Source organism: Trachymyrmex cornetzi, unplaced genomic scaffold, assembly GCF_001594075.2.
Source record: "Trachymyrmex cornetzi isolate Tcor2-1 unplaced genomic scaffold, Tcor1.1 scaffold558, whole genome shotgun sequence".
Classification (NCBI taxonomy): domain Eukaryota; kingdom Metazoa; phylum Arthropoda; class Insecta; order Hymenoptera; family Formicidae; genus Trachymyrmex; species Trachymyrmex cornetzi.
In genome coordinates this window covers 266,789-288,599 of record NW_017299869.1, presented here as the reverse complement: position 1 = coordinate 288,599, position 21,811 = coordinate 266,789, and the positions used below count along the sequence as shown (strand labels likewise).

General features: G+C 33.4%; 1 protein-coding gene across 3 annotated transcripts in view; it reads right to left on the bottom strand.

The window, feature by feature from the left end:
• salm (spalt major) overlaps nt 1–21,811 on the bottom strand; it is a 94,807-nt gene that overhangs the window by 5,806 nt on the left and 67,190 nt on the right. For all 3 annotated transcript variants that reach the window (XM_018514727.1, XM_018514729.1, XM_018514730.1), the window contains exon 2: nt 7,902–11,252. In XM_018514727.1, the coding sequence (XP_018370229.1) occupies nt 7,902–11,252 (3,351 nt within the window). The remainder of the gene's footprint in view (nt 1–7,901; nt 11,253–21,811) is intronic.

The following is a 21,811-nucleotide window of genomic DNA, read 5'->3' as shown; positions in this document are numbered from 1 at the left end:
AAAGGCCGGTGATCACAGATTGTATGTCATAATATTTTTTAGACGTACACGGTACTTTTTATGCAAAAGCTATGTTTCGCGAATTAGCTCAGTGTTCTTCCAGATTATCCATTATTAAGGCTAGAGCACAGACCTTTTGGCATATCATATACATAAAGCATAATAGAATCAACTAATCAGAGTCTTTCGTAAAAAGAAAATACTCTAATTGGTCAATTCTCTTGTGGCGACTCGCCACTAGAGGTCCACGGGACTCACTCGGTTCGCGTAAGCACCGCGCCACGCGAATTCCCTTTAAATAGAATATTCTGAATTCATTCCAGGCGTCTAAGGCAAGTCCCACACTACATCGCTTTACTGATGAGTCTAGTAGTGTGGGACCACGACAAAACGCTGCGGCCACCACAAAGCTTCGAGTCAGGCCTCCTTAGTGGACATTTCCACATTGGTGACCCCGACGTGATTTGAACACGCACACGCACACACGCTCACATGCACACGCTTGCACACGCTCAGACACGCTCTTGCACACGCTCACACACGCTCTTGTACACGCTCACACACGCTCGCCACACGCTCACACATAACGGCACCGAGCAGCATCGAGCAGCACACAGAGCAGCATAGAGCAGCACAAGCAGCATCGAGCATCACCGCGTTCGTCCCTGATATTTATCATTCCGACGCAATCTGTTGGATCGCGCCCTCATTGGGGTGGAGTCCTGTGGCGACTCGCCACTAGAGGTCCACGGAACTCACTCGGTCCGCATAAGCACCGCGCCGCGCAAATTCCCTTTAAATAAAATATCATTCTGGATTCATTCCAGGCGTCTATGGCAAGTCCCACACTACATCGCCTTACTGATGAGTCTAGTAGTGTGGGACCAGGGCGAAACGCTGCGACCGACCACAAAGCTTCGAGTCAGGCCTCCTTAGTGGACATTTCCACACTCTTATGCTTTATGCATTATGCGTTTTGCTTCAGCCTTAATAATGGATAATTTGGCAGAACACGGAGCTAATTCGTGAAACACATAACTTCTGCATAGAAAATACCCGTGGGAGTCTATTATAATATACAATCTGTCAAGGAAGAATGTGACCGGCATAAATCTTATGTAAATTTTATTTGCGAAGAAATTCTGTGCAAGATAGAAAAATTGTAGTTTATGATATAGAACAAGACTCAATTGATTATATATTTTTAAAAGAAATAATATTTTTAATGCGTTAATTACACAAGCTCACAAAAAAAGTACCCTATGCTGGGGTGGAGACCCAGCTATTCTTATATATTTTGAGTCGCTGAATACGAATCTGACATCAAAATAAGACTATCCAGGGCAAATTTTCGCTCTAGATTGAAAATTTGCCTTGGATGGTCCTATATTGATGTCAGATTCGTATTCAGCGACTCAAAATACATAAGAATAGGTGGGTCTCCACCCCAGCACAGGTACTTTTTTTTGTGAGTATGTGTTATTAAAAGTTCTTGGTACAGCATCATATTATCTGCATTTAACCTTAAGGCTGTCGGAAAACCGATATATCGGAGGAAAATCAGTTTTTTTCTGTAAGAAACATATGTAAGAAAAAAATAGAAAAAAATAAAAAAGGAAAAAAGAAAAAAGGAGCTACATAAATACTCTCTACGTCCACGTCGTTAGCTCTGGGTAATTCTAAAGGAGAGTTAAAAAATCAAAATATTTAACCACTTTTTGATGGTAAAATTTAATGATCGTGAAAATTTTTACAATTTGACCCTACCATCAAATTCAGTGCCCCTAAAAACCCTTATTAATACTTATTTAAAAATTTTATGATCCAAAATTTTTTCTTTCCCTTACCCTGCCGGGAAGCCGATATATCGGCTCGGCCTATGAACTTTGTATATAGTTGATACATGATACAAGACTCAAATTTGGCCACTTTTAAAGGACGGTTTAATATCTCAAATCCCGGCAGTCTAAAGGTTAAATAAAACAGTTAGTCACGATTTTTGAATACAGTATTAAAATATATAAAATATCAATAAGAGACTATCGATGAACTATCAAAGATATTTCAATCTATTTTAATAAATCTTTTCTTGATACTAATTTTATTAAAAATAGCTGCATTCTCACAAAAATAAATATTTATGACATAAATACAATTTGTTCTATAAAAGTGTAACTGACGTAATTTCGACATATCTTTTGTGTTTTATCGCGCTTCGATAGATCAACGGTATTAGATGTTTTATACCTACTGCTTCTGCTACTTGTTTAAAATGTCTTAGATTTTGTTGCAGCCGTTTCTTACACATTTTTGGTTCTTTCAAGTGCATACAAAAGGAAACAGTTTCGAATTTTTTAGCGTATGCGATATTCATCGTTAAATATCGTTCTTCAGTAAAATCAGACAATAATTAAGACTCTTTGTATAATACATAGGGGAAGAGCTATTCCATATGCTCGTTCAAAAATGTTTGATGTAGCGATTTCTAAAAAGTTTACTCTGTTACACAGATTATGTTATAAAATTGATAAAAAGTATGTCTAAAGATGTCGATAATAACTGACAATAGCGGTAATTGAATAATTTATTAATATAAAAGTGTTGTAAGTACCGATTGTGTAATAAGTATTATACTTATATGCTTTTTTTCATTTTTTTAAAGTTTATTAATTTAAAAGTTATGTTGATCATGCTTTTATTAAACAGATTGCACGAATATTGCAAATAATTATTTTTTTAAACCGATTTAGTGATCTTTATCTAAAAATCATACCTTGGTAGAAATTATATCTTGAAGATACTAAATAATTATGGATAATAGTGGCAACAGGACCATTGATAAATATAATCGCGAGTTAGTTGTAATCGAACATTATAAGTGTATTTTTATCATCATAGCTTCAAAATTAAAGTTACGATCGTTCTTTTCTTTAACGCATTTACTATGATGTAAAAAGAAAGGTGATCCATTGTGATGCGCAGTGAGTGACAAATAGTAGAAATATCTGTCAATCAATCACGTTTTGAGCTCATTTACAGAAGTTTACGCGATTCGTTCGCGTCGCAAATAAGATCAATTTCTGATTGGAGATTACAGAACCTCCGCTATTATGCGCAATGAATTACATTTCTTTTTATACCATGGTATTTACATATTTCAACAACTAAAATTATACCATTTTAAGATTATAATCCTAGTAAGTATTTACTAATAACTACAAAAAAATTTATCTAAATAAAATGAAAAAGAATAATAGAGAAAATAAGAATTGTGGTGCAAGAATAAATTGTACAAAAAAATTTATAATAAAAAAGTTTATTTTCCTAGTATTTTTTCTCAATAACATATATTATCGAACAAGTAAACCTACCTTTGTGTGACTCGCTGATTTCATTGAAACTTTGCACACTTGTAGAGTAGGCAAAAATAATAGATACGTATTGTTTTTATCGGTAATGGTCAACATTAAAGGGGTGAAATCGACCCCCAAAGTTGAAAGTATTAGGGCATCGTCATGATGTTTCACATAAAAGTAATGTACCGATCAACACGAAACTATTACAAAATGTTTTTTATGTTAGATAGTAAAGTTTACATGTCCGACTTTCCATGCACCCTTGTTGCGGGAGGTGAAACATCATGACGATGCCCTAATACCCTCAACTTTGGGGGTCGATTTCACCCCTTTAATGTTGACCATTGCCGATAAAAAAAAATACGTATCTATTATTTTTGCCTACTCTACAAGTGTGCAAAGTTTTAATGAAATCGGCGAGTCACACAAAGGTAGGTTTACTTGTAAGAATGCACCGGATCATAAAATTATCGGATATCGAATATCGAAAAAGAATGTAACATCGGATATCCGATATCCGATCGAATATCTGGGAAGACAATGTTTCGAATCGAATATCCGATATTTTCCGGATATCTAACTAGATTCTGGAACAATGTCTAAAAAAAAATTGAGTAAAAAAAGAAAAAAAGAGGGTAAAAAGAAAAAGGAATTGTAAAAGAAAAATAGTGATAATAATTATGATTTTAATGTTATCATCCGAGTTTGATTATCAATAGAGATGGTAACTGTAGAAAAAAAAATTGTAATTTTGCAGCAATATATAAGATATTATAGCAATTAATGAAACCATAAAAAGAGATATTATAGTATTATGAATATGCATACTTATTTATAAAATATTAATATAATAAAAAATCAACAATTTAATGATATAAAATTTCAACTGGATATATTCCCGGATACTAATATATATATGATTAGAGATACACCAGAAAATATCCGATATCCGGTACTTTTTTACTATCCAACCGGACATCATTAGTATCCGGGAATATATCCGGTTGAAATTTGATATTAAATTGTTGATTTTTTTCTTATATAAATGTTCTAGAAACAAGTATGTATGTTCATGATGCTATAGTATCTTATTATTAATATTGTTGCAAAATTACAATCTTTTTTTCTATAGGCTTTTTTTTTAGAAGACACTTTCTCGGAATCCGATCGGATATTCAGAAAATGTCGGATATCCGATATTACATTTTGTTCCGATATGCGGTAATTTTACGATCTGGTGCATCCTTACTAATGATATCTGACTATCCGGTCGAATAGTAAAAATGTGCCAGATAATACCGGATACCAGATACTTTTTGGATATCCGGTGCATCCCTAATATTATCAAGATTATTATCTTAAGTACTGTGACAAAGTTGTCGCTCATTATTTAGAAAAACATTATTAATAAATAAAGGTCAACAAGCATTGATGTAAAATGAATATGAAATAAGATGCAGTATTTCATTGAATATAAATAAATAAAGATTAAGGAAATCAAAAATTAATAAGAGAAAAGTAAAAAAGTGTAAGCAAAAAGGGCTTTGATCTTTTCTTTGCATTCCATTCTTAAAAACCCAATTTTGTTAACTTGAGATTAGATGAAATTTTCAATTTGGCAATTTACTGACGTCTATTCATTGCTCACATTTATTTTTTAATTTTTAATATTTTTTAATATTGTATATAAGATTCTATTTCAAAGAAGCGAAACTATACCTCGCATAAAATTTATTGTCTTAATCTTCATCTGAAGCTGATACACTCATTTTGCATCTAATAAACAACGAGCTTCTTTTAAATTATCAAAATTGTGTATTGCAACGGATAATTACTATATTACGGTTTTTATTACTATATCATATTGTTACTATTTGGTGATATTCGTAGTCCGTTCTTATTTTAAGATTGTCTTTAGTAATATCTTAAGATGATGCAACTCTCTGATTAGTATATTCACAATAGATATCTTCAGATATCTTACAATAGTATCTTCAGATATCTTAAGATTGTACTTAAGATAATCTTAAATACAAAAACTGATTATGAATATCGGCCTATGTCATATTGTCATTGTGTTATTATTTCCTTTTGTTAATAGAGACCTTTGAAATTAATAATAAACGTCAACTAAACTTGCATTACTTGTATTGAATATTATAATCGTAATTATAAGAAAGGATATGGGAAGGTACATTTTTGTCACATTTATTTCAAAATTAAGTAAAACAATAACGATTTTTTTTATACAGAAGCTATGCGTTTCGCGGATTATCTCCGTATCTAGATCCTTTATTAGAATACTAACGTTTCGCGAACATTGCAATTCACTTCATCAGAGTCAGAAGCAGCTTGATATTGAAGAATTATCTCTTTTGTAAAATACTCTAATGATTACATTAGTCCTCTGACATATCAATATTGGCTTAGTTTACATTGTGCGATCTGACCTATAACCTAACCTAACCTAACCTATGCCCTAACTTAAAATAGATTTTTAACCGTTTACATCATATAGACCTATGATATTTTTGAACCTAATGTAAACCGCATTTAGTCTACATGTAATTACCAATTGCAAGTTACGTTTCTAATAACATTCATTGCACGTTATGTTTATAATAATTGTTTTACAACTGTATGCATAATTGCATGCCAACAAAATTTATAAAGTAGAGTTACCTGTCAGTATATATAACTGTCAGTATACTCTATACTTTACGCATTTATAGACCGATTTTAGTCTGCTTGCGTTTACATCACGCGTTACATCTCATTAAATCATACAGCCTGAGACAAGAATCGTCAAAAAAAGACCTGATCCAAGCCAGGTCGAGTCGCTTCACAAGCGTTTACATCGTCGCGGCCTATTGTATTTAAGTCAAATATAGGATATAAGTGGTGGACTAAACACACGATTATATAGATCATTAGAGCTAATATAAACAGATAAAACGCATTCAAATATAATTCGTTGCGATACGATAATTGGTTTATACTTTTCACTTTGTACTTTTTAGTTTATATCGATTTTTTAGTCGTTAATATTTTCTCACATATAATCTTCAACAATCATTTGAGAATTTTTACAGAACTCAGAAGTATTTTCCTCTACAGCCCTATAATAACTCTTAAGTGACAAACTGAACTATTATACATATATTCAGTCGCTCTCAGTATTATTAATCGTACTGTTGTCCGATCCACTCTCACTTATTTTAATCTTCATTTTGTATTATACATTTTGTATAACATTTATTTCCTAACATATATATACATATATATGTATATATTTTTAAATTGCCGCGTAAGCGGATTTCTGCCCATACCACCAAATACACGCCTATCCGTTATGGTCCCTAGACGCGCGGAGGGGAGTTTATTACGGCAGCAATAGTTATGTACATATGACAGTGAAAGAAAACAATTCCTCGTGCTGGGCGGTCGTATCTCACCCTACGCTTGCATCTGGCGGTAGGCGAATACGCGATCTTTAGAAATTAATATCTCGTCAACTATTGCGAAAATTGCAAAATGACAAATAATAACTGTTTTACTCAGTCCGCTCTACAGGCATACGAAAATTGTCTGAAATACTCTGGGACTCGTATACCCTGTATACGAGTATTAAAAATGTTGAATATTATATTATATCTAAATTAAAACCCGAAACTAAGAAATAATAAAGTAAAAAATAATACTAAAATATAATAATAAGAAATTATTTTAACGTATTGGAATATAACTAATATTCATAATATGTATCATCATTAATAATTTGTTATAGATAATATGGCCATTTTTTTCAAATCAGTATTGTTGATAGGAATAGTTAATAAGATTGATTTAAAGAATATTCCTTATTGTTGTTCGCTATCTTTTGCCATTTTTTCGTATTTTATACACCTACTTGCCTTTGAATCTTTTCCAAGCGGACATCAATCGTTATTGTATTAATGTAGAATGATTAACTTCCAGTTGTTTTCTAATATTGAGGCCGAGTCTTCACTTTTAGTTTTCTAAATAAAAAAAAATAAAAATAAGCCAAAATAAGTAAATCGAAATTACACCGTTTTAAATACGATGAAATCACACATTCTACACTCGTATGCGACGCGGTATCGCAAGAGATAGCGTAAATACAATGAAAAACCGAAATTATCGCATAACATTAAGGAATATAAGAAAGACGATTAAGGAGTATAATAATATAAGTTATAATAATATGTATAATAATACAGATATATATAAAAATAGAGATAAAGAGAAAAAACAAAGATGATTATTCAAACAAAGGTGATTATTGAAACAAGATAGATAAAAAAGAAGAAAGTTATATAACAGGAGAATGGGAGTGCTAGGTCCAGCTACACCACAAACAGGACATTGATATGAGATTGGATAAGACGGATACGCCACTGAGATAAAGGTATATACTCGACGATATTGGACTTAACGATTCGCGGCAAAGAATCATGATCATAGTCGGACGAGGAATAAGGTGTAGCAGGAACCGCAGCCCGCCCTGATGCTAGCAGTTCCTACCTGCTGGGCCTCCAACAGCTAGGCCAAGCGGATTGTAGGTCGATGATGCGGCTAGTACAGCTGAAGTGGTCAGCGAGGCTAGTGGTCCGGTGCCGGGCCCACTTCCTGGGTTCACGGCATTCATCGACGTGACGCTGTTTATGTTGGAAGTGCCTATCGTGCTAGTAGCAGGAGTGGACGAAACCGCTTGTAGTAGTCCCGCGAACATGCCGAAGGGATTTGGTGGATGATGCGGCGTGGTTTGGGGTGGTGGTGTGGGCGATGCTGAAGCCACCGACGCTGGCGTGGACGAAGCACGGGGCGTCAAGTCGAGTGGAGCTCCGGATGTTGGTGGGCTAGTGCTCTTCTCGCTACCGTTGTATCGATGAAAGGACGGCGACCTGGCTACATTCGTAGTCGTTGCTGTCGTCGTGATGGTCCTTACTTGATTCTCGAGTGCTGCCAACGAAGTCGAAAATATAGGAAGCGTTACGTCCTTGTGTTCGGTTGTATCTTCACTTTCGTGATCCTGCTCCTCTTCAATTTCGACGCTACGCCTATCGCGATTCAATTCGCACCTCTCATCGTCCTCTCTGTGATCTTGCTCTTCATCTTCTTGATCTTCCATCTCTTCGCTATGCTCCTCCATAAATCTCTGTCGTTGGTGCTGAGATTCCTCTTTCGTTTCGACATCGCTCTCCTGTAATTGTTGTTCGATGGCCGTTTGCCTGGATGGAGGGAATCCTAAGGAGAAGCCTGTACTGGTCGGATGTATCGGTGGAAAGCCTTGAGGGAGAAAAGATGCCAATGGATGGTAACCGGGTGGGAACTCATTCACTTCTGCAGCCTGAATCTGTTCCGGACTGAGATCGGTGGGTTCTCCGGTATGAAGACGTATGTGTTGCTGCAATACGAGAGAGTTCGTAAATTTCTTGTGACACACAGGACACTGATGTAACACTCTCAGTGGTGGTTTAGCTCTGTGCACTCCCATGTGGGTTTTCAAATTGCCCTTCGTCGTGAAAGCACGACCGCAAATTTTACACTTGAAAGGACGTTCGCCAGTATGAGTGCGATAATGCATCAGTAACGCGCTTTTGCATGAGAGCACTCTGTGGCAAACGATGCACTGATTAGGATCGCTCAGTTTATGCTCGATATTGTCGACTAGTTGCTGTAGCTTGGACGTCTCTGAAGTTTTCGTTATTTCAATCAAGCTCTCCCAGGAATTATCATTGCTGCCCGGCCGTGGTAGTAAAGTCGAATAAATTGCTGGGTCCTTGGCTGGATCGATCATTTCATTTCCGGATGCCGTGGTTGGTCCTGTCTGTGTAGAAACAGGAAGATGAGGGATTTGGTGATGAGCCGGGGGACCTGGAAACAGAATTCCAGCGAAAGATGTCTGTAGACTACCGCTACTCGCGCTACTGCTGGCTGGTGATGCTCCTGGGTATGTCATGATCTGTTGAGGCAAACGATTAATTGTACCCCTGCCTGAGAGGTTTTCAGGCTGCTCTTCTATTTCCTCGTCCACTTCCATCTCTCCGTCACCCTCTAAACGTCCACTGATTTTGCTATCCATACTACAATCCTCGTACGTTTGCGGTTGGGACGGTGGATTCGCGGATTGAGGTGAATTAAGGTATCGTCTCGTGGTGTCCTCAAAATCTTCGCTCTCTTCCTCTGCAGCTTCTTCCGCTTCCTCAGGTTCTCTCTTCGGTGTTATTCGCTCAGCGCCTTCCCGACTCATCGGTCGTTGATACTGCTCCTGTCCGGGTGATCTCTGTTCTAGTTTTATCTCCTCTCTCTGTTCAAGTTGCTGCTTTTGATGTTGTTGATGGAGATTTTCATGAAAGGAATGACGAGAATTCAATACGGCAGCGGGAGAAGTGGGAGATGTCTGTGGAGCGGTGGTTATAGGTTTACTAAGGTTCTCCGGTACATCTTGATCGTCTCGATGATTAATAACTGGAGATCGATAAAGGGGCGTCATATTGGATAAGGTGAGACTCAGAGGCATAGGTGGTTGTGGTGAGAGGAAACCGTGAGTTGTTGCCGGGTGAAACGAGGGGTGATGAGAGGATGATGGTGGTGGCGGCGGCGGTGGAGACGGCATCGGTCTCCCGGAAGCAATTTGCTGCAAGAGGGGTGGGTGATATTTATCTAAATGTTCTGGAACAGGATTCGGATTCATCTTAACATGTGGAAATTTGGCCGTGTGCCTTTGGAAGTGGACCTTCAGGTTGCCCTTGGTCGTAAACCGACTGCCACATACGTTGCACTTAAAAGGTCGCTCACCTGTGTGGGATCGTATGTGGATTTGTAGCGCCGAGTCGCTACCGAAGACTTTGCCACAGAAGCGACATCGATGCTTGAAGAAGGGCTCGCCGCGACCACCGCTTGATTTCGAATCGTAAGGAGATAGTCGCGAGCCCTTGCCTCTAAACGCGAGCTCGTCGGCCAAATTGTTAGCTAGTCCTTGACTCGCATTATCCAATACTTCCTGGGTACGTTTTTGAAGAATGTCCAGAGTATTTGGCTCGTGAAGCGGAGGCGGATCGGTGTTCGTTATGATCGATGAAGCGAGGGAAGCGCTTATCGAGCAATGTGGTATTTGATGTGGCATCGGCATCTGGCTGTTGGTGGTCGTAATGACAGTTGATGTCGTGCTGGACGAAGATAAGGGTAGATTCAAAGGAGAGGTGCTGCTCGTCGAGGTGGGTCGTTCCTGAAGTAGATTCGGTGTCAGCGGCGCCGGTGATGTTTGCTGATGATGACTTGGCGGACGAGAAGAAGGAGGTGACGCGAGACTCGACAATGGTTTCGGATGAATAATAGGAGACGACGAAGCCTCTTTGTTATCGGTTGACTCCGTCGACGATTGCATTACCGATTGCCCGTGAGTGATCAATAATTGCTGCTGAAGTTGTCGAATCAGCTGTAATTGTAATACCTGTTGATTCTGAAGGGTGCACAGCGTGTTTTCCAGAAATGCCAGGTCTTGTAGCGCCGCTTCGCTGTCTGCCCCAGTAAGAGCAGTGGCAGCGAACTGAGCGACCGCCACTTTTGTATTCTGAAGGGCTTCGAGGGTGACGTGACTAGTTCCAGCTGGTGGGAATATAGCGGTAGGTAAGCCGCTCTCCACAAAATTATTATTGTTCTCCGCGTCTTGTCGATGATGAATCTGTTTGCGTGAGCCCTCCTCATCCTCATCCTGCTCGTCTTGTTCATCAATACCTTCTTCCTCATCCTCTTCCATAGGATCATCATCGCCCTGATGAGACCTCGTCGCTGTGAGATCCACGGCTTCCTCGCCACCTCCTCCACCACCACCACTCTCTTCACCATCTGATGTAAAGTCATTTTCTTCTCCTGCAAAATAAAATGATAAAAATTGATAAATAATAAGCCATTGTTTTTATTTATAATTTATATCAGTTCGTATATACTGTTCAGTGACCATGTACGTTTGTATTTTACAAATGATGCATGCTTAATAGATTTCAAGTGAAACTCAAAAAGCAAGGTTAATTCATTTTTCACATACATGCGAATATGCGAAAGCTGATAGCTATATGACCGATCAACATTCAAATGAGGACAGATACATCAGCACCTGTGCTTTTGAAGTTTCACTCGACGATTAACATAAGCCAAGGTTAACATGAAAGATAAGTTGACATCCCATATACATATTACATTCAGGATGTACGACAAAAACGGAATTTTTTAACGATGGCGATATAAACGAGTTTCCGGTTCTTTATACCGAAATATATTCTTTATATTTCAATAGAAATATAGAAAGTAATCATATATTCATTAGAGAGAGAGAGAGAGAGAGAAAAGGAAATTAACTACTATTTATTAAACGCTCAAAAGGATGTTTTAATATTATATGTTACATTTTTTTAGAAATTAGTAATAATATAAAAATAAACAAAATGTGCGTACGTATATGCATGTTTCATACATTTTTCTTTTAAAAGTGTAGGTGAATTAGATAAAATATCCCATATATACAGTATATACAATAAATATATAGTATAATAATATCAGCAACTATATAATATCGTAAAACAGATATTATTGATATATTGTAAAATTATAATTAAATAAAATTATAATTGTTTTTTTAAATGTAACCTTATTATTAGTTAGTTATTTAGTTAATTATATACTAATCTTCAACTTTGTACCATAAAGATTTCTTTTTTGTACCAAAGATTCGTACGATATATACGCAAGTAAATCATCACTATTAAAAAATTTTACTTGTAATCCTTTAGCACTTTGTTAAAAATCATTAGATAAACAACGAATAACAAGAATTTTAATACTTAGAAGTATAAGTACCTACTAAAAGGGATCTTAGAAGTACTACTGAATCGTAATGATTGAATCTCGAAATTTATTTTCTCTAATTCAAATAGAAATATATTCAACAAAATACAGAACAAGAAAAATTCAAATACCTCAATTTGTTTATTAAAATATGATTAAAAGATGAGCTGACATGTTGTGTTAAACGTCTTTTCAGAGTCGAAAAAAATAGAAATATAACTGCTTAGTAACAATGCATTCCAGAATGTTAAAAACGGTACATAAAATAGATACGCGTCTATCTCGCATTTCAGAAAGACATTCGACTTTAGATAATGCACAAACTATTTTAACTCTTATTAGAGAACTCTTATTATAGAATTCCATTTTCGAAGAAAGTATTATGCGGTACTTATAATTTCTTTATAAAAATGTTTTAATATTAGTTTTTATTTTATATATATATATATATATTTTATATTTATATATATTGATATTTTCGATTATTAAGTTTATGCCTAACAGTAATTTTTATAATTGTTACACACTTTATTAGATTATTTTTCTACTCACAGTTCTTTATACCTTATGTGAAATGATAGAGTTGGAAATCAAAACCGGATTCTTCATTTGGCCATTTTATCAAGCTATTTAGCATCTCTGAACAAATATAAGAGTGAATTTCCATAATTTTTTGATTTTTTACGTTCGATGTTGCTACAGCGTTATTCTACCAATGTACTACTGAAAATTATGTATATATGTAAAATATCACATTATACTTTTCCATTGACACAATCGAGCGTACATATATCAGTTCGAAAATAAGATATTCTTCGAAGACATATACATACGTTTTCTATAGCTAAAAAATAATATTAATTTACGCATGTAAGATATTTCAGCTTTAATGAAGAATTATATAAGACCATATAAGAGAATAGTAAGATCGAATAATAGTAACTGGTATTTTTTTATGGATAACAATGTTTAAAATTCACAAATTAAAGTCAGACTATAATGACAATCAAAAATTTTATATATATTTATTATGTATTGTACATACATAACAAATTATTATTCAATAAAGAAAGATCAAATAAGCGATAAAAATCTACGTAGCTATATTAATACGAAAATATAGGTTTATTACTTACAACTTACAAAAAAATCGCAAACGTTTCTCGACCATGGTTTTTAGACTTCCTCAATGCTAATTTAAACGGAAGCTTAAATTATATAAACGATAGTTACAAACAACAGGAAACATTTAAAAACAAGTTCTTGAAGCCGCAAATTGAACATGTAAATAGATGATTCGGCGGATTGCAGATATAAGACATACCAAACACATCAAGTAGTTATGAGAACAATTCAATTATCGCAAAGCATGCAGACGTAGATTCAAATGAAGAATTAGAAGCAACTAATTGTTATTCGAATTATTATTTGTTTGTTATATTTTGTGGAGAAAATTTTTCTATTTTTTTTTTTAAATTGTTTACACTCTGGAAAACTGACTAAAGTTGATTGAATCAAAATATTGATAAAATTTACATATTATGTCAAACAGCACTTGTGAGATCATATGTATAATCCATTATAACGACAAAGATATAATATGTATAATCCATTATAACGAAATCCATCGAAAATCATTTGCGCAAACTTAACTAGTGACGTTTGAATATCATATGAACTGACTAAGAAGAATTTAATGATTAATGAACATCAATTTTGACTTGCTGTTAAACGTGACAAAAACGATCCATTTTTTAAATGAATGGTGACGGTGACAATGAAAAATAGATGAAAAATCGACAACAATGCACGAGGATCCAAGAAAAGATCCAGGCAAAATGAACTGAAAACCGAACTATTAAGATATTTCAAAGATTGATCTTTATTCGAAGAAATCTCATGACATACAACTAATGATGTTAGAAAGACATCATATATATTATGTATTATGTGGACTAACAGTCAAATGCTTATAAATATTCGTGATTAAATCAATTAAAGCCATTAAAAAATGTCAAGAATTGTCTAGAACAAACAATGGTCGGATTTAGATATAACTTAAGACCCGATTTTTGTATTATGCTCATATGTCATTCTCGCTTTGTAGCTCGCATCTTAACGAGCTACCGACCGTGCTAAATCAATAGCAGGTACAAAATGTTCTGCCTCAGGAGCTGCACCTCGACTATAATAAGATCATATAATTTTCTGACTACTGTCAAACCATTGTTGAAATTTTTTCTTTTCAAATAATTTAATCTTTTTTAAATTAATTTTTATCTCTTTATTAATTATATAAAAAATTAATTAATTATAAAAAATTTTCTGTTATTCACATTTTGGATATCTTCTACAATAATTTCTGTAATGAATCTTACAACACTTCACTTAAAAACTCTTGTCTCGTTATATATTAAATTTTTTAATTTGTAACGTTAAATTTATTTTTACAATATAATTGATTGTGCGAGAAACTCATATAATTGTATAATTATATAATTGTATAATTATAATTATAATTAAGACATTTATTATGGCCGCTCCAGAGAACATCTCATGTTTTAATTATGCATGTCCGGTTCATTGTTTAAGACTGAAGGGAATATACTGTTCTATTAGAACAATGGCGGATGTCATATTTCTTCGACTATTCATAGAAAACTGATGTAACTTGATAAATAGAAATGTCCTGCCGATCTTTTCTACTGTTTTGCCATTATAATCTTTACAGATGTCACAGAAGAAATACAAAAATATGTTATGAAATTCTTCGTTGAAAAATTTTAGAAAGTTTAGAGAAATTTTCCGTTCTTTTAGCTCGTTAAAAAAACTTCTTCGAAATAGAATAATGAAGCTGTCCGAAAAATGGTAAAACATAATTAATTATACCGGTCAATACTATTTAAAGTTTCAAATTTATATATAAAATTTTTCTTTAAATTTTTTTAAAAAAGATGTTAATAGGGACGTTTCATTAAAAAGATTTATGTTCAACTAAAAAAAAGATTAATTAACTCTTATTACAATATTTTCTTCTACAAATAATTTTTCAAACTTCTATGAAAGTAATATATACAGACTATAAATTTTAATAAATAACATATTTTAATGATGATGAAGAAAATATTATAATAGGTAGTTCAATAAGCTATCCATGATACATTCCTATTGGAAACATATCATTGGATAGCCTCTTGTAAACAACATCAGAATTACAAATATCTCTTTTATTCTTGATAATTCAAAGAAAATGTATAAGAAGTTATTTTCTATCTAAAGTTTTAATTTTCCTATATGATTAAATTAACTTCTCTATTTTTGATAACTCTTTTGAGGCTTTCTTCAAAGATACCAGGTTTGAGTTATCGCCGTGTCTTTATCCATTGCTAATGCTAACATTTCATGAACCTTGCTGTTTACTTCATCGGGGCGAAGAGCATTAATAGTCACAATCAGTATCATGCAGTATCAGTACGCTCCTTTTAGTATCCGCAAACCTTCTAGTATCTTTCTCTATTTTTATCAGCTATAATGCTACTATGATGAAATTATGATATCCAATTTAAAAACGATTGATTTTGCATAAAATTTCGAAACGTATAAGATTTCGATAGCAAAAATATATATACAGGGTGTCCCGACCTTTTTTGCCAATCACTTTTGTGTAGATAGAGTGGACTAAATTGAGTAGAAAAGTCCTCTACCATTTTGCAATTTTCGCAATAGTTAACAAGATATCAATTACTAAAAATTGCAAAATATTGGTCTTGAATAATTTTTTACTCAAATACTTCGACTTTACTTTCAAATACTATCAATTTTACAACATGTTAACTATTGCGAAAATTGCAAAACGATGAGAGAACTTTTCGTATATATATATATAAACTATTAGTTATTGGATCATTTATCTATTCAACATGAAAATATTTATTTTACACATTTTCTCATTATATCAAGAGCAAATAAATATTTTAAACAGAATTTAAGAATTATAAGTACGATAATATGTGTGAATACATCAAATACGATAAAGAAAGCCAAAATCGGTCAAAGTCGGATGTTTCAAATAATACATATATTCTTAAATTAATTTATTTCAATTATGATAGCGAGCCGAAAAACTTTCAGTTTTAACATGGTGATTCTGAAACGCTAATAATCTCCCCTAAATTAGAATAGAAAGAAAGTAAGAATAACTTATTGCAAAAAATATTATCTCAGCCAGGTTTGAAATATTTTCAGTTTCTAATGTTAAGTAAATATATGTAGGCCTACTGGGTATTTGTTGATGTCGTAACATGTAGAAAGTCTTCTTCGATCTCTGAGTGCGCAGCTTTAAAGGATCCGTTATACATCTTTTTATGTATTTAATGATATCATCTGCCTCTTGCTCATTCATTTCACACAGTCAAAACAAAGCACTAATATATAGCACAACTGGTGTCTACTATTGAAAGCATTAATAAGAATACACATATTCAGTCAAAAATCGGCGAAACTATTTCAAGATAAAAATAAGAGAAAAAAAAATAGAGAAAATGATACCTAAAATTAGTTGGTTGAACTACAATAAATAATGTATTAGAAACTGTGAGTAATTATTAAATTTCGTATATCATATTACCGAGGACGATCGAGGATCAACTAGTACTTAGCAAGGAACTAGCCGAACTAGTCTTATGAGTATGCGATAGCGACGCCACCATCTATAGGCCCCACCATCACCAACGCAACGGCGACGGTGGTGGCAACGGCGATTTCCTCTATGTCCCACCACGGCGTGAACTTCCACCACCACCGTCGCTTTGTGCCTCGGTTATGACATGGAAGGCGGTGCGGTTCATAAATCAGGGGGAAAGGGGGCGGCGCTTGCACGAGCCACTCACCGTCGAGTTATTAATTATTATCCAGTGCGCCGGGCGCGCGATACCCTGCCGTCGCGGCGTCGACGAGCTCGCCTCGTCGCGCCACCGCCTACGCTGCCGCGTTTAACCCTCCTATCCCCCAGATGTTCACCAGCGGGTGGTCCGGAATCGCGACGCTGCGCCGCGCCGATTTGCGCCGTTGCGTTTCCGTGATTTCTGAATGGTAGCGTGACAAACCCGACGGAATCGCGCCATAATCGATTCTGCATGACCTTCATCGCAGCTACACGGCCACATGATCGTGGTTCTCCATGTCGCGATTGCAGCCATACGTCCATCGAAATTTTTCTAACTCCATATATCATAAAAGCGGATTTAATGACATTCTACATATAAGATATCTGAGCCGAATAAGCCTCCCATCATACATTAAATAAGGCCCACTTTTAAATTTATTGTTTTAAAGCGCACTTTACAAGAATGCTTATGCTTAAAAAATATGCCTCAAGTGCCTTATTATAATTAAAATCAAAAGAAGGATGTTGTTATTGAATTGTCGAATCTTCCAATTTATCGACTATAAATATTATAAATAAAAAAAGAGAAGAAAAAATAGACAATAATAGGGTACAGTTACTGTGAATACATACTGTTGCTTAAAGCTTGTATCTTATTAATATTTTATATTAGAGGAAAGTCGCCGATACTGACATAGGTCTCCTAAAGTGACACCCCCTTATTTTTCGGAAACTAACTATTGCACTTTATTAATACTAATAAAATTATGATCTATTTAGCTAATTAAAGAAGTACAAATTCATAATTCGTAGATTTGTGGCTTGTTTCTATATCAAATCAGCTTTTACGTCATTTTAAATACTTGTAGTTTCCGAAATAAGTTTTATTTATATTATTTTTTCTCTTAATCTTTTCATAATACGATTTTTAATTTAAAATTGGGGTGTAGCGTAAACCGACACACCTGTCCCTAAAACAGACCATGAGCTAACTTAATCTTTATAATGTTGCTTTATAGTGTCAAATAAGTCTATTGGAGCTGAAGGCAATCGTGCATATATGGATCAACTCTAGAAAAACTATCGCGTTACATATTTGCATCTTGCAGAACAGCATAAAGTAAATATGCATATAATTCAATAAAAATGTTTTATAACGAAGTAAAATGATTCTGAAAAATCTTATATACATTCACTTATAGGTACTTTATACAGATAATTCCTGTAAAAGAAAAAGAATATGAATACGTAGCATTACTGCCTACTGTGTCAGTTTTGGAGCCCATTTTGTCAGACGCTCATTTTTGCATAACTTAATTATTGCAAAATTGCTAACAGTATTATAAAAATTGCTTGTACTATCTGATAGAAGACACTTTTTACTTTGTATTTATGTTTTTGAAGTTGTATTTTTACCTTTTATTTAAGAAATATTGTCCAAAAACAAAGTGGTATGTTGGTATTGGTGATCTTCCTCTATTACTTAATATAAACAATATTTAGTAATAAAAATATGAAATAAATAAAAAAGAATATCTATATAAAGAATTATAATAAAAAATTTAATAAGTTACGTCTTTTGTTTTGTCAGCGTTAGCAATATTTTTAGAAAATTAGGTAAGTACATCTGATATTAATTTTTGATCAATTTACCCAAGTAACAAGATGACTTAATAATATCAATAAGACATGATTATAACGTCGCCTTGCTACTTGGGTATGTATAGCTGATAATAATGTAATCAATGTAATTTTATTATGAATTTTTGTATTTTCATAGAAAGAAAGAGAGAAGTTTACTGCAAAATATTTTATATTCATTGTATATACATATTTGTAATTATGATAAAGATTATATAAAATATTCTTATAAAATCAATCAATATTGTATCATCACGAGATAAGACTGATAATTGACGAGATAAGACTGATAATTGACAATAAAATTATGAAATATAATAATTGATATAAATACAAATGTCAATTGTAAAAATAAATTCAGGTGTTTTACTTCGACGTCTTTGCCTTTTCATTATTGTTATTTAATAATTATTAAATATTCGATCTTTTTTTCGATAAATTATTAAAACTAGATATTAGTCAATTATTAGGTTATAGTATAGAGCGAGGCTAGTTGTGATGTTTCTTATTCAAGTTATTATACATCTTTATGCAATTAATCGCTAGAATAATGAGAATTGCTTTAAAGTGTTGCATATTCATTTGGCTTAATAATTAAATACTTATAAATTCTTAATATATTTAGTAAATAAAAAAAAAATTTTTGTTGATTATAAAGAGGCAAAGTAGATCAATGGACCTCACCCATGGAACATGTTGAGTAGTCTTGAAGGGTAAATTGAGCCATGAAGATAATCGTTTAATAAGATTATTTAAAACAATGAAAACATTATGTGTACAGTCGAACCTCTATGAGAGTAACTTGTCGGGATCGACCGACTTCCGTAAAAGTAAACAAATGCGCATGCGCAAGCAAATGTGCTCGATTACTATATGGGAGGTTAAGACATGACTTTTACGAAAATTGAAACAAAAACGGAGGTTAACTTTACGGAGGTTCGACAGTACACATAATGTTTTCATTGTTTTAAATAATCTTATTAAACGATTATCTTCTATGTGTGTGTGTATATTAATTAAATCTTTATTAAAGTTTTCATCTTATGTATAATTTGCAATATTCTCTCTTTAAATGTGTTTTAATTGACAAAATGAAAAAAACTTTACTCTTTATAATAAAAGTTAAACATAAAATATATCAAAAGGAGATAAGTGCCTTCAACAGCCGAATCTTATATACTATTCTCTCTACGTCAATTTATATATACTACTATAATGTAGTCTTTTAAACTGCATGACGAAATGATTTTTCGGTCTTGAAATGCAAACTCTACTGAACTACCATAGTAATATCACAAGTCAAATTGACCAGCAATTTAACAATTCGATGTTCATAAGCATCTTAATAAAAAGTTTCGATCCCACGCAGAGATAACATTTTTCGCAGTACAATTATTTACAGAGTTTTATGTGTCATTTAGCATTATTAAGATTTATTTGAAGATGTATGCTTATGAGCATCGAATTGTTAAATTGGTAGTCACACAATTTAATCTATAACATTACTGCAGTAGTTTAGTAAAGTTTGTGTTTCAAGACCGAAAAATTGTTCCTGCGCGCATCTTAAAGGATTACATACGTATATAGTATATAAATTTACATATACAATTATAAAAAAGAGAAAGAGAGAGAGAGAGAGAGAGAGAGAGAGAGAGAGCACTCAAGGTCCAGCTAAAAGCATTCATCTCTTATTGGTTGTGTACTCACATGTATGGTTTTATGAGAGTCTTAGTTTAATATTGTTTATAAAACATATATATCTTTAATTGTTAATATTTAATAAAATTTATTACTGTTTATCAAGAGACACGGTAGTGTCTCGCGCCAAGTGAACACGCAGACTGTCCCGTGTCTTTACGCGTGCCAGCGAGTTACGAGCATCCGAGATTAACGGTAAAATATATCTTTAATGATTAACATTTAATAAAAAAAACGTCAATCAAGATAGATTTTATTTAACCATCTGAGTTTATAATGTTAGGTGTGGAACACTTTCGACCCAACAATTAAGTTCCATATCGATGTCGATTAAAATATTTTTTATAATTAAAAAATAGCAACTTGAACATTAAAGTTAAAAAGAACACTAATAACTTATATATAAAAAAAAACATCTGATTACTATTAATCATTTCAATTATCTATACGTAGATAAAAAAATAATACTCATCTAATAATTTTTACTTTTTATACATAAAAACGAAAAAGCGCATGTGTTCAGCTGTTGACAAATTATTGTATTTAGCGCTGTAATCTTCGTTTTAGTGCTTATGTAAGCATAAATGTGTACATATGTATTTTAGTTACTTACATATTTGCATTTCCTGCAACTTGCCCCGTTTTATTACCTAATTATTATATTATATAGATATAGGGTAAAATCAGAGATTATGGCATAGGCTACTAATATGGAATAGTAATATGGAATAGTAATATGAAATAGCTTATTTTTTAAACAAAGCATTGCAATCTGGCGGTAATCGCTGAAAGTTATTGCAACTGTTACCAAATATGTCATAACAAGCAATGAACTCGGTCCGACCAACTGTTTTGCTACAATTAACATTTATTCATTTTTGTTACGTCAGAAGATTCGGCAGCTTTTTCTAAAAAGTGTTCTCACAAACTGAAGGTTTTTTTAATGCTTATATTGCACAGACGCTTTTAATAATGTTGCATGAACAATATTAATGCAGATTAATTGCTATTCCAAACTTGTTTATTGCTACGGAAAGACTTTATTTGTCATATGACGACATGCAGGTAATGTGGAATACATCGAGGATTGAGAATGTGGAATAGATTCCATGCATGTTAGCAACTTATTCGTGATCAGATTAGGTTAGGTTAGATCACAGCATGTATTCTATATCAGCTTATTTACGATTTTTTATTTATCCATGCGTAATAATGCTGTTCGTAATGATGCTATTATATTTTCTGTGTTATTGTACAATATATATATATATATATATAAAAATTGAACAGTTTTCTATTTTTCTTGATCAGTTTATATAAATAAATAAATTTGAACTTCATTTATTGTGTTATTTATTACTAT